At 39.1% G+C, this 16,275-nt stretch overlaps 1 protein-coding gene across 1 annotated transcript in view; it reads right to left on the bottom strand.

Moving 5' to 3' along the window:
• The window catches only part of SPINK5 (serine peptidase inhibitor Kazal type 5), a 70,303-nt gene that overhangs the window by 12,860 nt on the left and 41,168 nt on the right, over positions 1–16,275 (bottom strand). The window contains 8 exon segments of the mRNA XM_007472286.1: positions 460–538; positions 692–819; positions 1,726–1,798; positions 5,432–5,559; positions 7,039–7,135; positions 8,709–8,836; positions 11,182–11,242; positions 11,893–12,020. Of these exon segments, the coding sequence (XP_007472348.1) occupies positions 460–538; positions 692–819; positions 1,726–1,798; positions 5,432–5,559; positions 7,039–7,135; positions 8,709–8,836; positions 11,182–11,242; positions 11,893–12,020 (822 nt within the window).

Genomic DNA, 16,275 nt, shown 5'->3' with positions numbered 1-16,275 from the left:
GCGGAAGAGATTGTGCTGTTGTCATATTCTTTGTGCTGCTATTGTAAAGCCCTGAACCTTATTTTTAAAACCCCCAATTGAATACAAGATGGCACTAGAATGCCAAGTCAACAATTTATCATCTGGAGCTCCAAGCTTTTGATACTTTTTTTTCTTGTGTGTAATTTTGGCATCTATTTGCTTAATTGTTGTAAAACTTCAGAAAAAAAAATCCACTCGATGATAACAATAATTTGACAATTACCACTGTTCCTGCAAATGTGTGGTAATTGCATCAGAGTTGCTCTTAGGGCATTGAATTCCATGCTGTTTCTTTGACGTTCTGGCCATGTCTTTCTTGTTTATCATTATATCCACAATGACTGGGACAGAGTAGGCATTCCATAAGTATTTGTTGAATGAATCAGTCTTGCAACCAATCATCCAAATTTAAGTATAAGCACATCTAACATATATTACCTCTTTTCCATTGTTCTTTTCAACTGTGTTTCTCATGTAGTCCTGCTCTTTCGTTTTTCTTTTGGCTGCTTCCCTTCCCCTTGAAGAAAAACATGAGAAGAAACGTTTCAACTAAAGTGAACAAACACCTCAGGTGTGCTTTAAAAATAGTTGTCATTTTCTCAAGCTGATGAGAAACGATTATTTCCTTTAAGACTCACAATTAAAGGCCCATTTTTGAAAAATAACTCACAGTTTTTCCTTACACATAGCACACAGGTTGCCATGTGTCTTGCCATTTAGACCCTGGACAGGGTCACTTTCTCGGGTGCAAGTAAGTCGTCCCTTTTTCATTTGACTTCTAAACTCATCACATACATCCTGAAAAGAAGGAAGGATTACATTGGAAATGGCTATTTTCACATAGTATTTGACTGAGCTTGAAAATTGGAAGATTTTGACTCAGGAGTTGGGCAGCCACTTAACCTTGCTGTGGGAGGCTCTGTAACAGACCACGAAGGTGTCCAAGTTATAATTCCTGGAACCTGAAAATATGTAGCCTCACATGGCAAGCAGGAATTAAAGTTGAAGATGGAATTCAGGTTGCTAACCAGGTGACCTTAGAATGGAGAGATTATCCTGGATTATCTGGGTGGGCCCAGGGTAATCACAAAGATTCCTATGAGTGAAATAGGAAGGCAGGAAAATCAATGTCAGAAGGATGCAGCTTAAAAAAAAAAATCAGCTGGCCTCTGCTGATTTTAAAGATGGCCACAAGCCAAGGAATGCAGGCACTTCTAGAAATTAAAAAAAAAAAGGCAAAGAAATAGATCTTCCCCAGAACCTCCAAAAAGGAAAGCAGCCCTACTGACACCTCGGCTGTAACACAGTGAGACCCATTTAGGACTTCTGAACTCCAGATATGTATGATGATGAATTTGGGTTGCTTTACCACTGTTGGTAGTAATTTGTTACAGCAGCCGAACCTCATTTTCCCCATCTATAAAATGAGGTTGAAAAAAAACTTAGTTGACCAGGCTATTGAGATACTTAAACTACTATTTATAAAAGTGTTTTATAAAGTGTTAGACCGAAAGATTTCCATTTGGTGTTAAATTTCTACACTGAAAAAGTTATCAGGGATAGATATTCCCATTAATGATGACTTCTGATGTTCTGAGGGCAATATCTTGACTGGCAACATTGACAACCTCTTTCCACATTTTTGATAGTTAAGTCATGACTTACAGAAAGGCCATTCTTGTCAAAACCTAGTTAATGATTCACCTTTCCTAATGCTGATTCATTCCCATTTGATCTGTAGCCAGAATTCTTATTTTTTTCCTTTGCTTCTCTTTGCCTGGAAAAGAAAAGAGTCAGTAGTCATCTTGCAGACACATACTCAGATTTGGAAGGGGCCTTAGAGTTTATGTATACTAAACCACCTCCTTCACAGAGAACCTCTCTGCACCTCTCACAGATGGACAGTGACTTTGGTTATTAAGAAGCTCCCTCATTACAGGGTAGATATTCTAGGCAGATCAAGTCAAGTTAATCTCAGAGTCTCCTTTATTTGTATCCAAGTTCATCTCCCTATAGCTTTCATCCTTTAGTCTTACTTCACATTCTCAGGAAAACACAGAACAAGCCTGCTGAATCCATTACCTCTTCCTGATATTAATCCTTTAGATATCTAAAGGCAAGTTTCAGGTCTCCAAGTCCGCCTTCCTCAGTTCTTTCACCTTTTTATCATAAGTTGTGGTTTTAATTCTTTACCAATTCACCATTCTTATTTCTCAATTTGTAGGTCAATCTATTTATAGTACCATTTCAATTCATTATAATATCATTGGAGCCCAAGATAGAAAGAAGACAAGTGATATAGGAAGTACCTTAGGATCATGGTTTTTTGGGTTTTTTTTTTTTTTAACCTTTCACCTTTCTGATAAAATATTTATGCCAGTGGTTCCTAAGTTTTCATGTACATTAAGAATCAGCTATGAGATTTTTAAAATCAGATTCACTGTCAATCCCAACAATTTTACTGACAAGATCTACATTGGGATTCAGTAACCTGATGTTTAACAAGCAAGCCAGGTGATTCTGATGCAGTTGACCCAAGATCCAAATACTGCAGAACTCTAGTACACGTATTTCTCCTTCCAAGTTTCATTTGGTAGTGTATATATGTCCATGCCACTCTCTCACTTTGTCCCAGCTTACCCTTCCCCCTCCCCGTATCCTCAAGTCCATTCTCCAGTAGGTCTGTGTGTCAAACGTAAAATAGATAGCTAGTGGGAAGCAGCCTCATAGCACAGGGAGATCAGCTCAGTGGTCTGTGACCACCTAGAGGGGTGGGATAGGGAGGGTGGGAGGGAGGGAGACACAAGAGGGAAGAGATATGGGAACATATGTATAACTGATTCACTTTGTTATAAAGCAGAAACTAACACACCATTGTAAAGCAATTATACTCCAATAAAGATGTAAAAAAAAAGTTTCATTTGGCTTTATGCTTAAAAGAAACGTTTATGAATGTATATAACATGAATGTGTGTGTGTGTGTGTGTGTGTGTGTGTGTATTTTGCGGAGCTCCCTTTTCGTATATAAGAAATAGGGAAGTGGTGGTAAATGTATCCTGAAGATTCAAACAAATATAAAGTCATGAAATCTTAATCAAATACTAGGAAAAAGAGACCACCTGATTCAGTCTGGTGGAATTCAATCTACAATCACAGCTCTGCTCAAAAATCTCCAGTGGCTTCTGATCACACATAGAATAAAATCCAGTGTCCTTCTCTTGGCCCAAAAAAGCCTTACATGATCGTTCCAAATTAATTTCTGCAATTTTCCACGCAGTAATCTTGAGACATAATGACCTCCCTCTCTCTTTCCTGAGCTTGAGAATTTCATATATATCTACAGAAACTTGCATTGGCTCCTGCTCTGCCTGAAGCTTTCTTCCTTCAGATGGCCAGCTGGCTCATTTCACTCCCTTTTTCAGGTCTCCCTTACTGTCAGGCTTTCCCCAAACACCATAAAGTAGCACCTCCAATCCCTTCCTGTTGCCTTACTCTGCTTTCCTTATCTTATCAACACCTGGTCTTGTTACGTAGTTTTTTACTTCTTTGTTTATAATCTGTCTTTCCTATATTATAGTTCCATATGGCAGGAATTTTGTCTTGTTCACTTGAAGAGCACCTGTCCGTGGAGAGTGCCTATTATATAGTAGGCAGTCAAAAACCATTTATTGTCAGATGAATGGGTTCCAAAGATTGTAAAATTATTTGATTCATGTTGTTAAATACTTTGTTATGTTTTTAAATATTTTGTTACCTGGACTACCAGGTAAGTATCTTTTTGTTTTGTTTTGTTTTTTGGGGTTTTTTTTGTGGTATGCGGGCCTCTCACTGTTGTGGCCTCTCCCGTTGCGGAGCACAGGCTCCAGACGCACAGGCTCAGCAGCCATGGCTCACGGGCCCAGCCGCTCCGCGGCATGTGGGATCTTCCCGGACCAGGGCACAAACCCGTGTCCCCTGCATCGGCAGGCGGACTCTCAACCACTGCGCCACCAGGGAAGCCCCAGTTAAGTATCTTATAACACAGATGACATGGATTGTATCAGCAAAGTTTTATCTTAATAATTGTTTGCATCTGAGATTCATCATTTGTTCCTTCACAAAACTACCCACTATTAATATGTGATGCAGAAAGAAATAGTCATATGTGAAGAGCTATGTCAATTATGTACATCATACCTACAAAGTATGAGGTGTGCAAAGGGGCAACATAGGGTAGCGTAAGAGATCATAATAGTCATTCTTTTATTGCTATTAATGGTGACACCTGTTATTTGCTGAACACTAATGACAGTGCTAATAGTGACCATTCACATTTTTTTGTGCACCTCCTTTGTGCTAGGCACTGTGATAAGAGTTTTACATAGTTTTTCTCATTTAACTTTCAAAAGAAACATCATGTGGCTACTATGATTATGGCTGCCCCACTCCCACTATAAATATGAGCAGATTAAAGCCTAGGGACGTGAAATAACCTGTCCAAGAACGCGGAGCTGAAATAACCATATGATGCTAATACCCTAGCACTGCCCCATTCTGCCACGCTGCTTCTGTTAAAGAATTTTATGACATGGAATAAATACTAGGCTGGTATTCAGAAGAACTGGGTTCTAGTTTCAGCTCTGAAGTCACTCCCCCATGAGACCTTGTACTTAAAAAAAAAAATTCAGTTTTTCTCATCTGTAAAATGCAGCATTTGGAATAACTAGATTTTATCACGTGGCCTGTAGTACCACAATCACAAGATTGTGATTTTGTTTTCAAGGAGGAAAAAAATGGGTGTGGAGAAGAATTAAGTGCTCATTAAATGCATATCAATTAAATACCATGATTAATAGCACTGTGATATATGCATCAAATTTGAGAACTATTAAGTACCCATCAAGGTTACCTAGAAAACTACCTCAGAATACAGATGGGACCAATAGTGGTTATGTTACTTGCTGCAATAACACAAATCAAGAGTGGCTGAGTTGGATCATTAAGCACTCCAATCAGTACCATTCACCAAAAGAAAATAAATAGAAGGAACAAACCCTGGATTGTGCAATAAATGTGTCCCATACATATGACATGAAGCAACCCTCTTAAACTATGTTGGTTAACTATTCCAAATGACCGTTGCAAACCCTCCTTAGGATTTAGGCATGATGTGTTCTAAAGAGCAGTTATCTACCATGATGACACAGTTCACAGAATTATGATAGAAAATAGAGTAGGAATCAGCCACTGATTAGCTGCCCTTACTAGGGCTCATTGTTCCTTAGGGGATGCAAGAGAAAGAGATAATATTTGAGAATTAACAAAAAGGGTAGTGTTCACGAAAGGAGCTATAGGCAAATGAGAAATAACCATTAATTCAGGAGGAATATGTGGCTATCTTTTAAACATGCAGGTTGAGAAAATTACTTACAGTTTCTCTTTACACATGGCACACTTATTGTTGTATGATTTGCCATTTTCATTGCATACAGGATCAATCTCCCGAGTACAGCTGAGTGCTCCATTTCTCATTTGTTCCCTGTACTCAGCACATTGGTCCTGAAAGGGAAGAAGAGAGCAGGCCTCTTGGATGACTTGGTCTGTTGTATTGTTATTAAGTCTGTTAAATGATTTGAGTAAGAAGTTCTTGTCTATGTCCTCTTATAAGGCATATGTAACATCTAGGATTGCTGTCTACAGAAGAGGAGGGGCTGGAATCATCCATATTCTAAGACATCTGTTGTCATGGGTAATGTTGCTTTTAAGGTTCTACAAAGGGAAATTATAAAGCTGGTTGGGATTTAATCGCACAAATCAAGGGTAAGCAAACTATAGCCTACAGGACTAATCTGTCCTGCTGTCTGTTCTTACATATGAAGTTTTATATATAGAACTTGAAACGCACCCTCACTCATTCATTTAAATATTATTTATGGCTGCTTTCCCACAACAGTTGCTATTCAACAGAGTTGAAGAGTTGCAACAGAGAACGTGGGACCCGTAATGCCTAAAATATTTGCTATCTGGCCTTTTACAGAAAAAAAAAAAAATTGCTGACCTCTAATTTAGATAGAAGGGAGAAAGAAGTGCTGGGAGAAAGCACAGAATCATGCAAAATGCCAAGGAAGACAGGCTTGAGCAAATTATGAAGATAGAAAAAGGGTCTTAACAAGTCTATCATTTGAGAGTGAGAACTCAGCTTCCTACAGGAGAAAATATGGAAAAACAGAAAAGCCAAAATTTATCGAAGGCAGTTATTGGGCCTGAGTCAGATCTGGAGGCAAAGAGATAGTCTTGATATCCCCAGGTCATAAGAATAGAAATAAGGTGGCTGTGATCTCAGGCAGTTGTGTTCACATGTCTGAGGAGTGAGCTTACATGCAACACTGTCATGCGGACACTTAAAAAAAAAGTCTCAGGAAATGTGCTAAACACTTGCCTAAATTATTTTATTGTATCCCCATAAGAGGAGTGCTAAGTAAGAGAAACTAGAGTTGAGTGAGATGAAGTGATTTATTCAGTGCTTTGCAAGTCCAAGTGGCATGGGTAGGATGATACCTCAAACTACCTGACTCGAAAACCTGTGCTCTTTCACCATATTATCCTGCCTAGGAACAATAGAAAATATACCTCCAAAAAGTGGCTCCATTCAGGGAAAGAGAGGGAAAGAGAGAATAATGAAAGGAAATGAAGAGCATGTGATGCTGATGTGGAACATCTCCACATTTATACCACTTACTCTCCTAGGATCACTTATTGGCCTGAAAGCTAGACGATATAAAGATGAGTCAAGAGACTGGGGTCTGGTATTCATGTTAATTATTTCCAAGTTTAAAGAAGTCAAAGTGAGCCCTAGAGAAACTAAAAATTGCTCAGATATTACTCTACAGTCTTAAGGGGAAAATCCCCTGTCCTTCCAAGGATGCTTTCCAACTCAGCACTACATACATTCATAGCCTTTGACCATAGGGTCTGCCAGGGTCCCAGTGCCATTGAGTTGAGCCCACTCTGGTTATGGAAATTAGAGGCTGCTCTCACCTGAGCTTTCCCTCTTCTGCCACGTTTGCAACCATGCCTTGCAGCTTTTCTCTGATCTTCCTTTTCTTTTCTCTTTCTTTCTTCATCTTCTTTCTGGCTGGAAATTGGAAAGTGGGAGGTAGGGAATAATAGATTACAGAGAGTGGAATGCACTTCTGTGAGTTTCTCATCATATGACCAGATTAGATTTGTATGGAATTCACCAGCAATTATTGAACACCTATTACATTGCAGGCCCTCTTCTTTGAAAATATCAATAGAAAGATGAATCATGTCGCATCCTTTTGCCTGGAAGAGCTCTCATTGCAGTAGAAGAAAACCAGCATTTACGTAACCTCAAGCAAGACTAGGTGAGCAATTAATTAGCATTTTGTAAATGCTCATGTGAACCTCCAGCTGGATTTCTCTCAGATGCCTCATGTTCAAAAGGTCCCAAGATAATTATCTTCTCTGCCAAATGTGTTCTTCCTCCTGGATTCCCTTTCACAAAGAACAAAACATTGGAGCCATCCCTAACCGCTCCCTCTCCTTCAGCTCGCATAGCTGTTGCCACAGGACATTGGTTTCACTTTCACAGTGTCTCCTATGTTAACCCACTCACCTTCTATTCTAGCTCCCTTGCTCTAGTTACCTCTCACTGGATTATTGTAATCCCCGACTACCACCAGCGGTATTCTGAATTTTAGTCCCTTCCTCTTTTCTCCTTTTTACTGCTGACATATGAATCTTCTGAAAGGAACCATATTTACGCCACTTACTCTCCTAGCTGAAAAATTTTAGCAGCTTGCCACTGTATATAGAATTGACTTCAAAATCCATGATCTGGCATTCACAGTTGGTGAAGTGGGTAAGCTCTAACTAAACTAAAATGATTTGCTCTCTTTATGTACATACAGTACAGTTTCTTTAATTTTAGATTTTACCTACGCTGTTCCTTCTTCCTCTCATTCCTTCCCATACTGTTCACATATGGTCCAAATTACTAGATCTAGTTCTATTCTTCCATAAAACTTTCTATTAATGCTCCCTTTCCTAAACTACCATAACACATTGTATATATCATTTTTCATTTAGCAATTCCTCCTTTGTGTTATATTAATTTATGCCCATGTCTAAACCTTACTGAACTACATGATTTTTGGTAATACTGTTTCATTCAACTTTGTATAACCAACCGTTATATATACATTGTACATGTTCAGCAAATGACTGTTAATGACAAATATTTTAGGTGTACTTCCAAACTTTGTGTAAAGCTATTTTTAGTTTCCTAGAAGTGTGATTTTTTTTTCAAAAATGCAGGTAGAGGCGTTAGATTGATAGTAAAATCTGTGTATGTTCTTCCCGATGGGGATTACAAAATAATCCAGAAAAGGGATCCATCTGACAGCAAAGGGCTTAAGATTTTATCAAGAAAGATGGTGTCATCATTGTAAGGTGCTACCCCAGAACTAATCGAGAATGTAGTGTAATAACTTAGTCATCTATTGCCTATTTCTAGAATTGTGAATCTTAGCCTCTGTAAAGAGAGATTCACCCCAAAATGCTTTAGAGATCATCATTTGTCATTTTTACATGTAAGGAAAGGACAAACACAATCTATATTATCTTCCCAGCTCTTTGCCTCCCGGCTCTGCCACCCACAGCATGGGCTTCCTCTGTGCACTCACAGGAGTGCTTTGCACATGGCGCACTTGTTGCCATGGGTCTTGCCATCTGGGCCACGCACAGGATCATTTTCCCGAGTGCAGAAAAGACTTCCATTTTTCAGAAGGCTCCGAAATTCACTGCATGTATCCTAAAAGGAGGAGAAAAGGCAAGAGCTTGGGTATTTTCTTGGAAATTACTTTGTTGGGTCCCTACTAAGTGCTTCCTGGAAAAAAAAAAGAAAATGACCTATAAATGTTTCTTTCTGGCAATTGTTTTGTTCAATTCCTAGTAAGCACACAGGACTTACAAAGAGGTTTCTGTTTCTTTTTCCTTGAGATATAGCCTCCAAATCCAGACTGAACCTGCAGTCACACACAAGCAAGAACCTCTTAATAAACTGGGTTCTCTGCAGACTGGTCACAGTCCTTAGTCAAGATTTTATTGTCCCTCTCTATTATATTATAATGCAATAAAAACACTGCACATGGCATAGAATTTTAAAGAACTAAGGTTTAGGTAGAACTTTGAAGTTCTACCTAAACCTTAGGTAGGTGCAACCGTCTGTACTACGTCTCAATCCCCTTTACGTCATGCCTGCCAAAAAGTGGTCTAATTTGCACTGGAACACCTGCAGTGATGAGTTCGTTACCCTCCAGATAGTTCATTCCAAAATTTCTTAGATCATTCCCACAGATTAGCCGTAGTGCTACTTTGGGAGGATCTTGGAAAATATCTAGATCTAATCAATCCTATAGGATCCTTACTCTTAGAGTTTTATTTTTCTAAGATGTCACTGCATGGGATGAATACGTTCTTTCAAACCAGTAAGCAAAGTCAACGCATTTTACTTCCCTCAGAAAAACTGAGGATATTTTTCTTCCTGCACACAGAAAGTCCTTCATGTATGTGGAGAAAGCTTTCTTGTCCTTCTCCATAGCTCCCTATGTGCTTTTCCAAGAGCAAAGCATCCCCAGATACTTCAGTCTTTCTGTTCCAATCTGTTTCCGTCATTTGCACCATTTTGCATTCTTAATTCTTCCCCTTTCCTAAAGAATTTAACATAATATTCCAGGTATGTCCAGACAAGCCCAATATGTTGACAGCTATGTAATATCATTAGTTAGAATTCCATTCTGTCACCAAGAGACCTTGGATGAGGGGGGGTCTTGCCTCTCTGTGCCTCAGTTACCTCTTCTATACAATGGAAATAATGATAGTATCTATTCCACACAGTTAAAATAATAATGGCCAATATCTATTAAGTATTCAGTATATGTGAATTGTTATGAGAACAATGTGAAATAATGTATATCTACTATATCTACAATGACTGACATCTAGGAATTACTCAGTAAATTTTAGCTTCAGAGTTATGAGGAATTGAGATAGAATAAGCAAATCACTTAAGATCATAATTAATTACTGGTGGCAAGTAAGATTGACTTTGTGTTTTTTTCTGTATCTTTTAGTTCAAGTCAAAACTCAGTGAGGACAAGAGTGAGTTTTTTCCTAGCTTTCCTTCAAGGTTCACTGCCTGATTCCCTAACTGGTCATATTTAGCAAAAGAAATATGATATGAGAGGATAGTTTATGGGTAGTAGCTAATGTGAAATCAGAAATCGTCTGATACTGAAGAATATTTTCTTATTGATGTTGAAAAGGGAAGCATATGAGCTACTCATATTATTTTTAAATTCAGGCTCACAACTGTAGGAAAAATAAACAAACCAATCATACAGAATTCCAAGTGATAACTTCATTAGAGATTATTTTTAATATCAATAGTTTTTGATGGGGGCAAGGAAATATCCACAAACCTGGAAAAATCTACCTGGAGTCAGTCATTTCGAAACCAAGAAAATATTACTGGGGAAAGTTGCTCTTCTATTTTTCTGCCAACTGCTGACACCAGAGATAATTAAAGTTAAAGCAAGGAACACACCTGGTTTTACCAAACGTGCTCATCCAAAGCTACATAGTGTGTTAGGAATAATGCTAGATTTGGTGTCAGGAAGTCTAAGTTTGAATTGTTTCTGTTTTGCAACTGTGAGAACTTTGAAAAAGTATGAAGATTCTGATACCAGTAGTCTCACTACCTTTGTAAGCAAGTTCTTCCTCCTTCTGGATTTTAAATCTTCATTTAAAAATAGGGCATGGAGTAAATCAGAGGTTTGCAAACTAAGCCCGTGAGCAAAATCTGGCCTACCACCTTTTTTGTGTAAGTAAAGTTTCATTGGAACACAGCCATGCCCATTTATCTGCATATCATCCATGGCTGTTTTAGAGCTACAATAGCAGAGTTGAGTAGTTGTGACAGAGACTGAATGGTCACAACCTAAAATATCTACTGTTTGGCCCTTTAAGAAAATTTTATCAACCCCTGGACTAACTAAACCTTGAGTTCTCTCACATAGGCCTTCAGTGATTCCATGAGTTATTTTTAAAGAGAAACTGCAAAACCGCGTTGTGGTATGAAGCTTCCAAGATACCTACCTTTTCAGCTTCTCTCTTAGGTCTTCTGGATTCAGCTTCTTTTTCTTTTGCTTCTTGCTGGCTGTAAGAGAAAGGCAGGGGGAACAATCATTCCTAGTACCCAATACATATTATCCTAAAGGGGAATCTCTCTTGATAGATATATTCCATTACTTCTACACCTATACCAACTTAGCTTGGGAGTAGAAAGGTAAATGTACACCTCTCCATATTGTTCTTCTTGTTTTTAGTGTTGCTTAAAGAGTAAGACACATATGCCATGGCCAGCCAGTAAATAAATTTTCACTACTCTGTTTATTTTGGAAAACAAAGATATAGGCCTTCTCCTCAGAAAGCAACTAGGATACTTAAAAAATGACTAAATATTAGCAAATTTTTAATTTGCTAGCACCCAGTGATTACATCTTTGGATTATTCATGACAGTATGTATGCAGAGAACAAAAATTCCAATCCTTATATGCCATTAACTCTGGAGGAGCTTCCTCTTAGCACATGGTCCTCCCTTAATGGCAATTCAAGTACCTTTCAGAACACTGAGAACACTACAAAGAAATGCACCAAGTATATGGCTTTGTAAGAGTAAATCCCCAAACTCAGTGCAAAGATAGCCATCTGCCTCCTAGAAAAAACCTTCAATATCATCTCTCTTGCCCACCACAGGCCTGTCTTCTCTGACACTCAGGAGGAGCAGTGACTGCAGCTCTACTCACAAGAAGGCCGCACACATGAAGCAGGTGTTGCCATGGATTTTCCCATCTGGGCCCTTGATGGGGTCATTCTCTCTGGTGCAGGGAAGACGTCTGTTCTTCACAAGGTTACGGTATTCACTGCACAGCTCCTGCCAAGTGAGGGAGGGTTTAAGAATCAGGTAACTAGGGCTTCCCTGGTGGTGCAGTGGTTGGGAGTCCACCTGCTGATGCAGGGGACACGGGTTCGTGCCCCGGTCTGGGAAGATCCCACATGCCATGGAGCGGCTGGGCCCGTGAGCCATGGCCGCTGAGCCTGCGCGTCCGGAGCCTGTGCTCAGCAACGGGGGAGGCCACAGCAGTGAGAGGCCCGCGTACCACACACACACACACACACACACACACACACAAAATAGAATCAGGTAACTAAATATTGAAAGCTTCCTCCACATTACCCCTTTGAAAACTATGATATAATGTCCCAAACATAATGGATGCATCAAGAAGACGATGCAGAAGGTTAGTATTAGCCAAGACGCTGTTCAGAGGCCTAGGTCACACATTGTTTGGAATATGAGATTGCTGTCACTTATCTAATTATAAAACCTTCAATTTACTCGAATATTATTCTGCGCTAGGCACTGTGAGAGATACAAAAAAGAATGATTTATTGTCACTTCTGTAAAGCAATTTGTGGTTGGCCGAATAATAGCTCCTGCCCCCAAATTTGTCCAAGTCCTGATATCCAGGACCTGTGAATATATTGCAGGGCAGGGGGGACTTTGCAGATGTGTTTAAGTTAAGGACCTAGAGATAGGGATATTATCCTGGATTATCCTAGTATGCCCAATGAAATCAAAAGGGTCAGTCCTTAAAACTGGAAGAGTGAGACGGGAGAGAGTGAGAGGGAGATATGATGACAGAAGAACAATTAGAGATGGAATGTTGTTGGCCTTGAAGATGATGGAAACAGTCCAGGAGCCAAGGAACATGAACGGCCTCTAGAAGCTAGAAAGAGCAGAGACATTCATTGCAGAGTTCCTGGAAAATGAAGAAAATATGTTCTCAGAGTGGTTTCCTATCCTCCCTACACTTTTGTCTATTATGAAGAATAAGTAATGCAGAGTAAGAAGTAAAAAGAAAAGTGATTACATGTAGCAGTAAGTCAGTAAGCATTTAAAAGTCTTCTATCGGGGCTTTCCTGGTGGTGCAGTGGTTAAGAATCCACCTGCCAATGCAGGGGACACAGGTTCGAGCCCTGGACTGGGAAGATGCCACATACCACGGAGCAACTAAGCTCGTATGCCACAACTACTGAGCCCACGTGCCACAACTACTGAAGCCTGCACACCTAGAGCTCGTGCTCTGCAACAAGAGAAGCCACTGCAATGAGAAGCCTGCGCACCACAACGAAGAGTAGCCCCCCCACTCGCTGCAACTAGAGAAAGCCCATGTGCAGCAATGAAGACTCAGTACAGCCCAAAATAAATAAATTAATTAATTAAAAAAAATAAAAAAATAAAAGGCTTCTATCATAGACTCAGAATTGTGATGTCACTATAGTGGATCTGTAAATATTTACCATCAGCATTCTTTTGAGGGTGCTTAAATATTGGTGCAGAAGAAGGCTGATAAAATTGGTGGAGAGCAATATAAAATATATATGTTTATGATGTGTTGCACATCACAGTCTATAAAAGCTAGGAAAGATCAAGGTGAGGAGATTCAACAGGCCTGGAAGGGGAATCTTCCTGGAAAAACTGAGAATACACATACAGAATAAACCCTAGGAAAAACACACCAAGGCACATATTAATCAAACTAACAAAAACGAAATTCAAAGAAAAAACATTCAAAACAGCAAGGGAAAAACAAAATATAACATACAAAGGAATCCCCAGAAGGTTATCAGCTGATTTTGCAGCATAAACTCTGCAGGCCAGAAGGGAGTGGCTGGGTATACTTAAAGTGATGAAAAAGAAAAACCTACAACCAAGATTACTCTACCCAGCAAGGATCTCATTCAGATTTGATGGAGAAATCAAAAGCTTTTCAGCCAAGCAAAAGCTAAGAGAATTCAGCACCACCAAACCAGCTTTACAGCAAATGCTACAGAAACTTCTCTAGGTGGGAAACACAAGAGAAGAAAAAGACCCACAAAAACAAACCCAAAACAATTAAGAATGTGGTAATAGGAACATACATATTGATAATAACCTTGAATGTAAATGGCTTAAATGCCCCAACCAAAAGACACAGACTAGCTGAATGGATACAAAAACAAGACCCATATATATGCTGTCTACAAGACACCACTTCAGACCTAGGGACACATACAGACTGAAAGTGAAGGGATGGAAAAAGATATTCCATGCAAATGGAAATCAAAAGAAAGCTGGAGTAGCAATACTTGTACCAGATAAAATAGACTTTAAAATGAAGACTGTTCCAAGAGATAAGGAGGGACACTACATAACATCAAAGGATCAATCCAAGAAGAAGATATAACAGTTACAAATGTCTATGCACGCAATATAGGAGCACCTCAATACATAAGGCAAATGCTAACAACCATGAAAAGAGAAATCGACAGTGACACAATAATAGTAGAGGACTTTAACACCCCATTTACACCAATGGACAGATCATCCAAAGGACAGATCATCCAAACAGAAAATAAATAAGGAAGCACAAACTTTAAATGACACAATAGACTAGATAGATTTATTGATATTTATAGAACATTCCACCTGAAAGTGGCAGAGTACACTTTCTTTTCAAGTGCACACACAACATTCTCCAGGATAGATCACATCTTAGGTCACAAATCAAGCCTCAGAAAATTTAAGAAAACTGAAATCGTATCAAGCATCTTTTCTGACTATAACGCTATGAGATTGGAAATCAATTAAAGGAAAAAAAACTGTAAAAACCACAAATACATGGAGGCTAAACAGTGTGCTACTATATAACCAAGAGATCACTGAAGAAATCAAAGAAGAAATTAAAAAATACGTAGAAACAAATGACAAGGAAAACACGACAACGCAAAACCTATGGGATGCAGGAAAAGCAGTTCTAAGAGGGAAGTTTATAGCATTCAATCTCACCTCAAGAAACAAGAAAAATCTTAAGTAAACAATCTAAACCTACACTTAAAACAACTAGAGAGGGCTTCCCTGGTGGCGCAGTGGTTGAGGGTCTGCCTGCTGATGCAGGGGACACGGGTTCGTGCCCCAGTCCGGGAAGATCCCACATGCCGCAGAGTGGCTGGGCCCGTGAGCCATGGCCGCTGAGCCTGCGCGTCCAGAGCCTGTGCTCCGCAACGGGAGAGGCCACAACAGTGAGAGGTCTGCGTACCGCAAAAAAAAAAAAAACCAGAGAAAGAAGAACAAAGAAAACCCAAAGTCAGTAGAAGAAAAGAAATCATAAAGATCAGAGCAGAAATAAATGAAATAGAAATGAAGAAAACAATAGGAAAGATCAATAAAACTAAAAGCTGGTTCTTTCAGAAGATAACAAAATTGATAAACCCTTAGCTAGACTCATCGAGAAAAAAAGGGAGACGATGCAAATCAGTAAAATTAGAAATGAAAAAGGAGAAATCACAAATGACACTGCCGAAATACAAAGGATTATAAGAGACTACTACAAACAACTATAAGCCAATAAAATGGACAACCACAAAGAAATGGACAAATTCTTGGAAAGGTACAATTTTCCAAGACTGAACCAGGAAGAATTAGAAAATATTAACAGACCTATCAATATAAACAGTAATGAAATTGAAACCATAATTAAAAATCTTCCAACAAACAAAAGTCCAGGACCAGATGGCTTCACAGGTGTATTCTATCAAACATTTAGAGAAGAGCTAACACCCATCCTTCTCAAACTCTTCCAAAAAATTGCAGGGGGAGAAACACTCCCAAATTCATTCTACGAAGCCACCATCACCCTGATACCAAAACCAGAAAAAGATATCACAAAAAAAGAAAACTATAGACCAATATCACTGAAGAACATAGATTCAAAAGTCTTCAACAAAATACTAGCAAACAGAATCCAGCAGCACATTAAAAGTATCATACACCATGATCCAGTGGGATTTATCCCAGGGATGCAAGGATTCTTCAGTATACGCAAACCAATCAGTGTGGTACAGCACATTAACAAATTAAGGAATAAAAACCATATGATCATCTCAATAGGTGCAGGAAAAGCTTTTGATAAAATTCAACACCCATTTATGATAAAAAAACTCTCCAGAAAATGGGCATATAGGGAACCTATCTCAACAGGATAAAGGCCATATATGACAAAGCCACAGCAAGCATCATACTCAATGGTGAAAAACTGAAAACATTTCCACTAAGATCAGCAACAAGACAAGGATGTCCACTCTCG

Source organism: Lipotes vexillifer, unplaced genomic scaffold (assembly GCF_000442215.2).
Source record: "Lipotes vexillifer unplaced genomic scaffold, Lipotes_vexillifer_v1.1 scaffold1009, whole genome shotgun sequence".
Classification (NCBI taxonomy): Eukaryota; Metazoa; Chordata; class Mammalia; order Artiodactyla; family Lipotidae; genus Lipotes; species Lipotes vexillifer.
The sequence above is the reverse complement of the archived record's forward strand: the minus strand, read 5'-3'. Positions and strand labels throughout refer to the sequence as shown.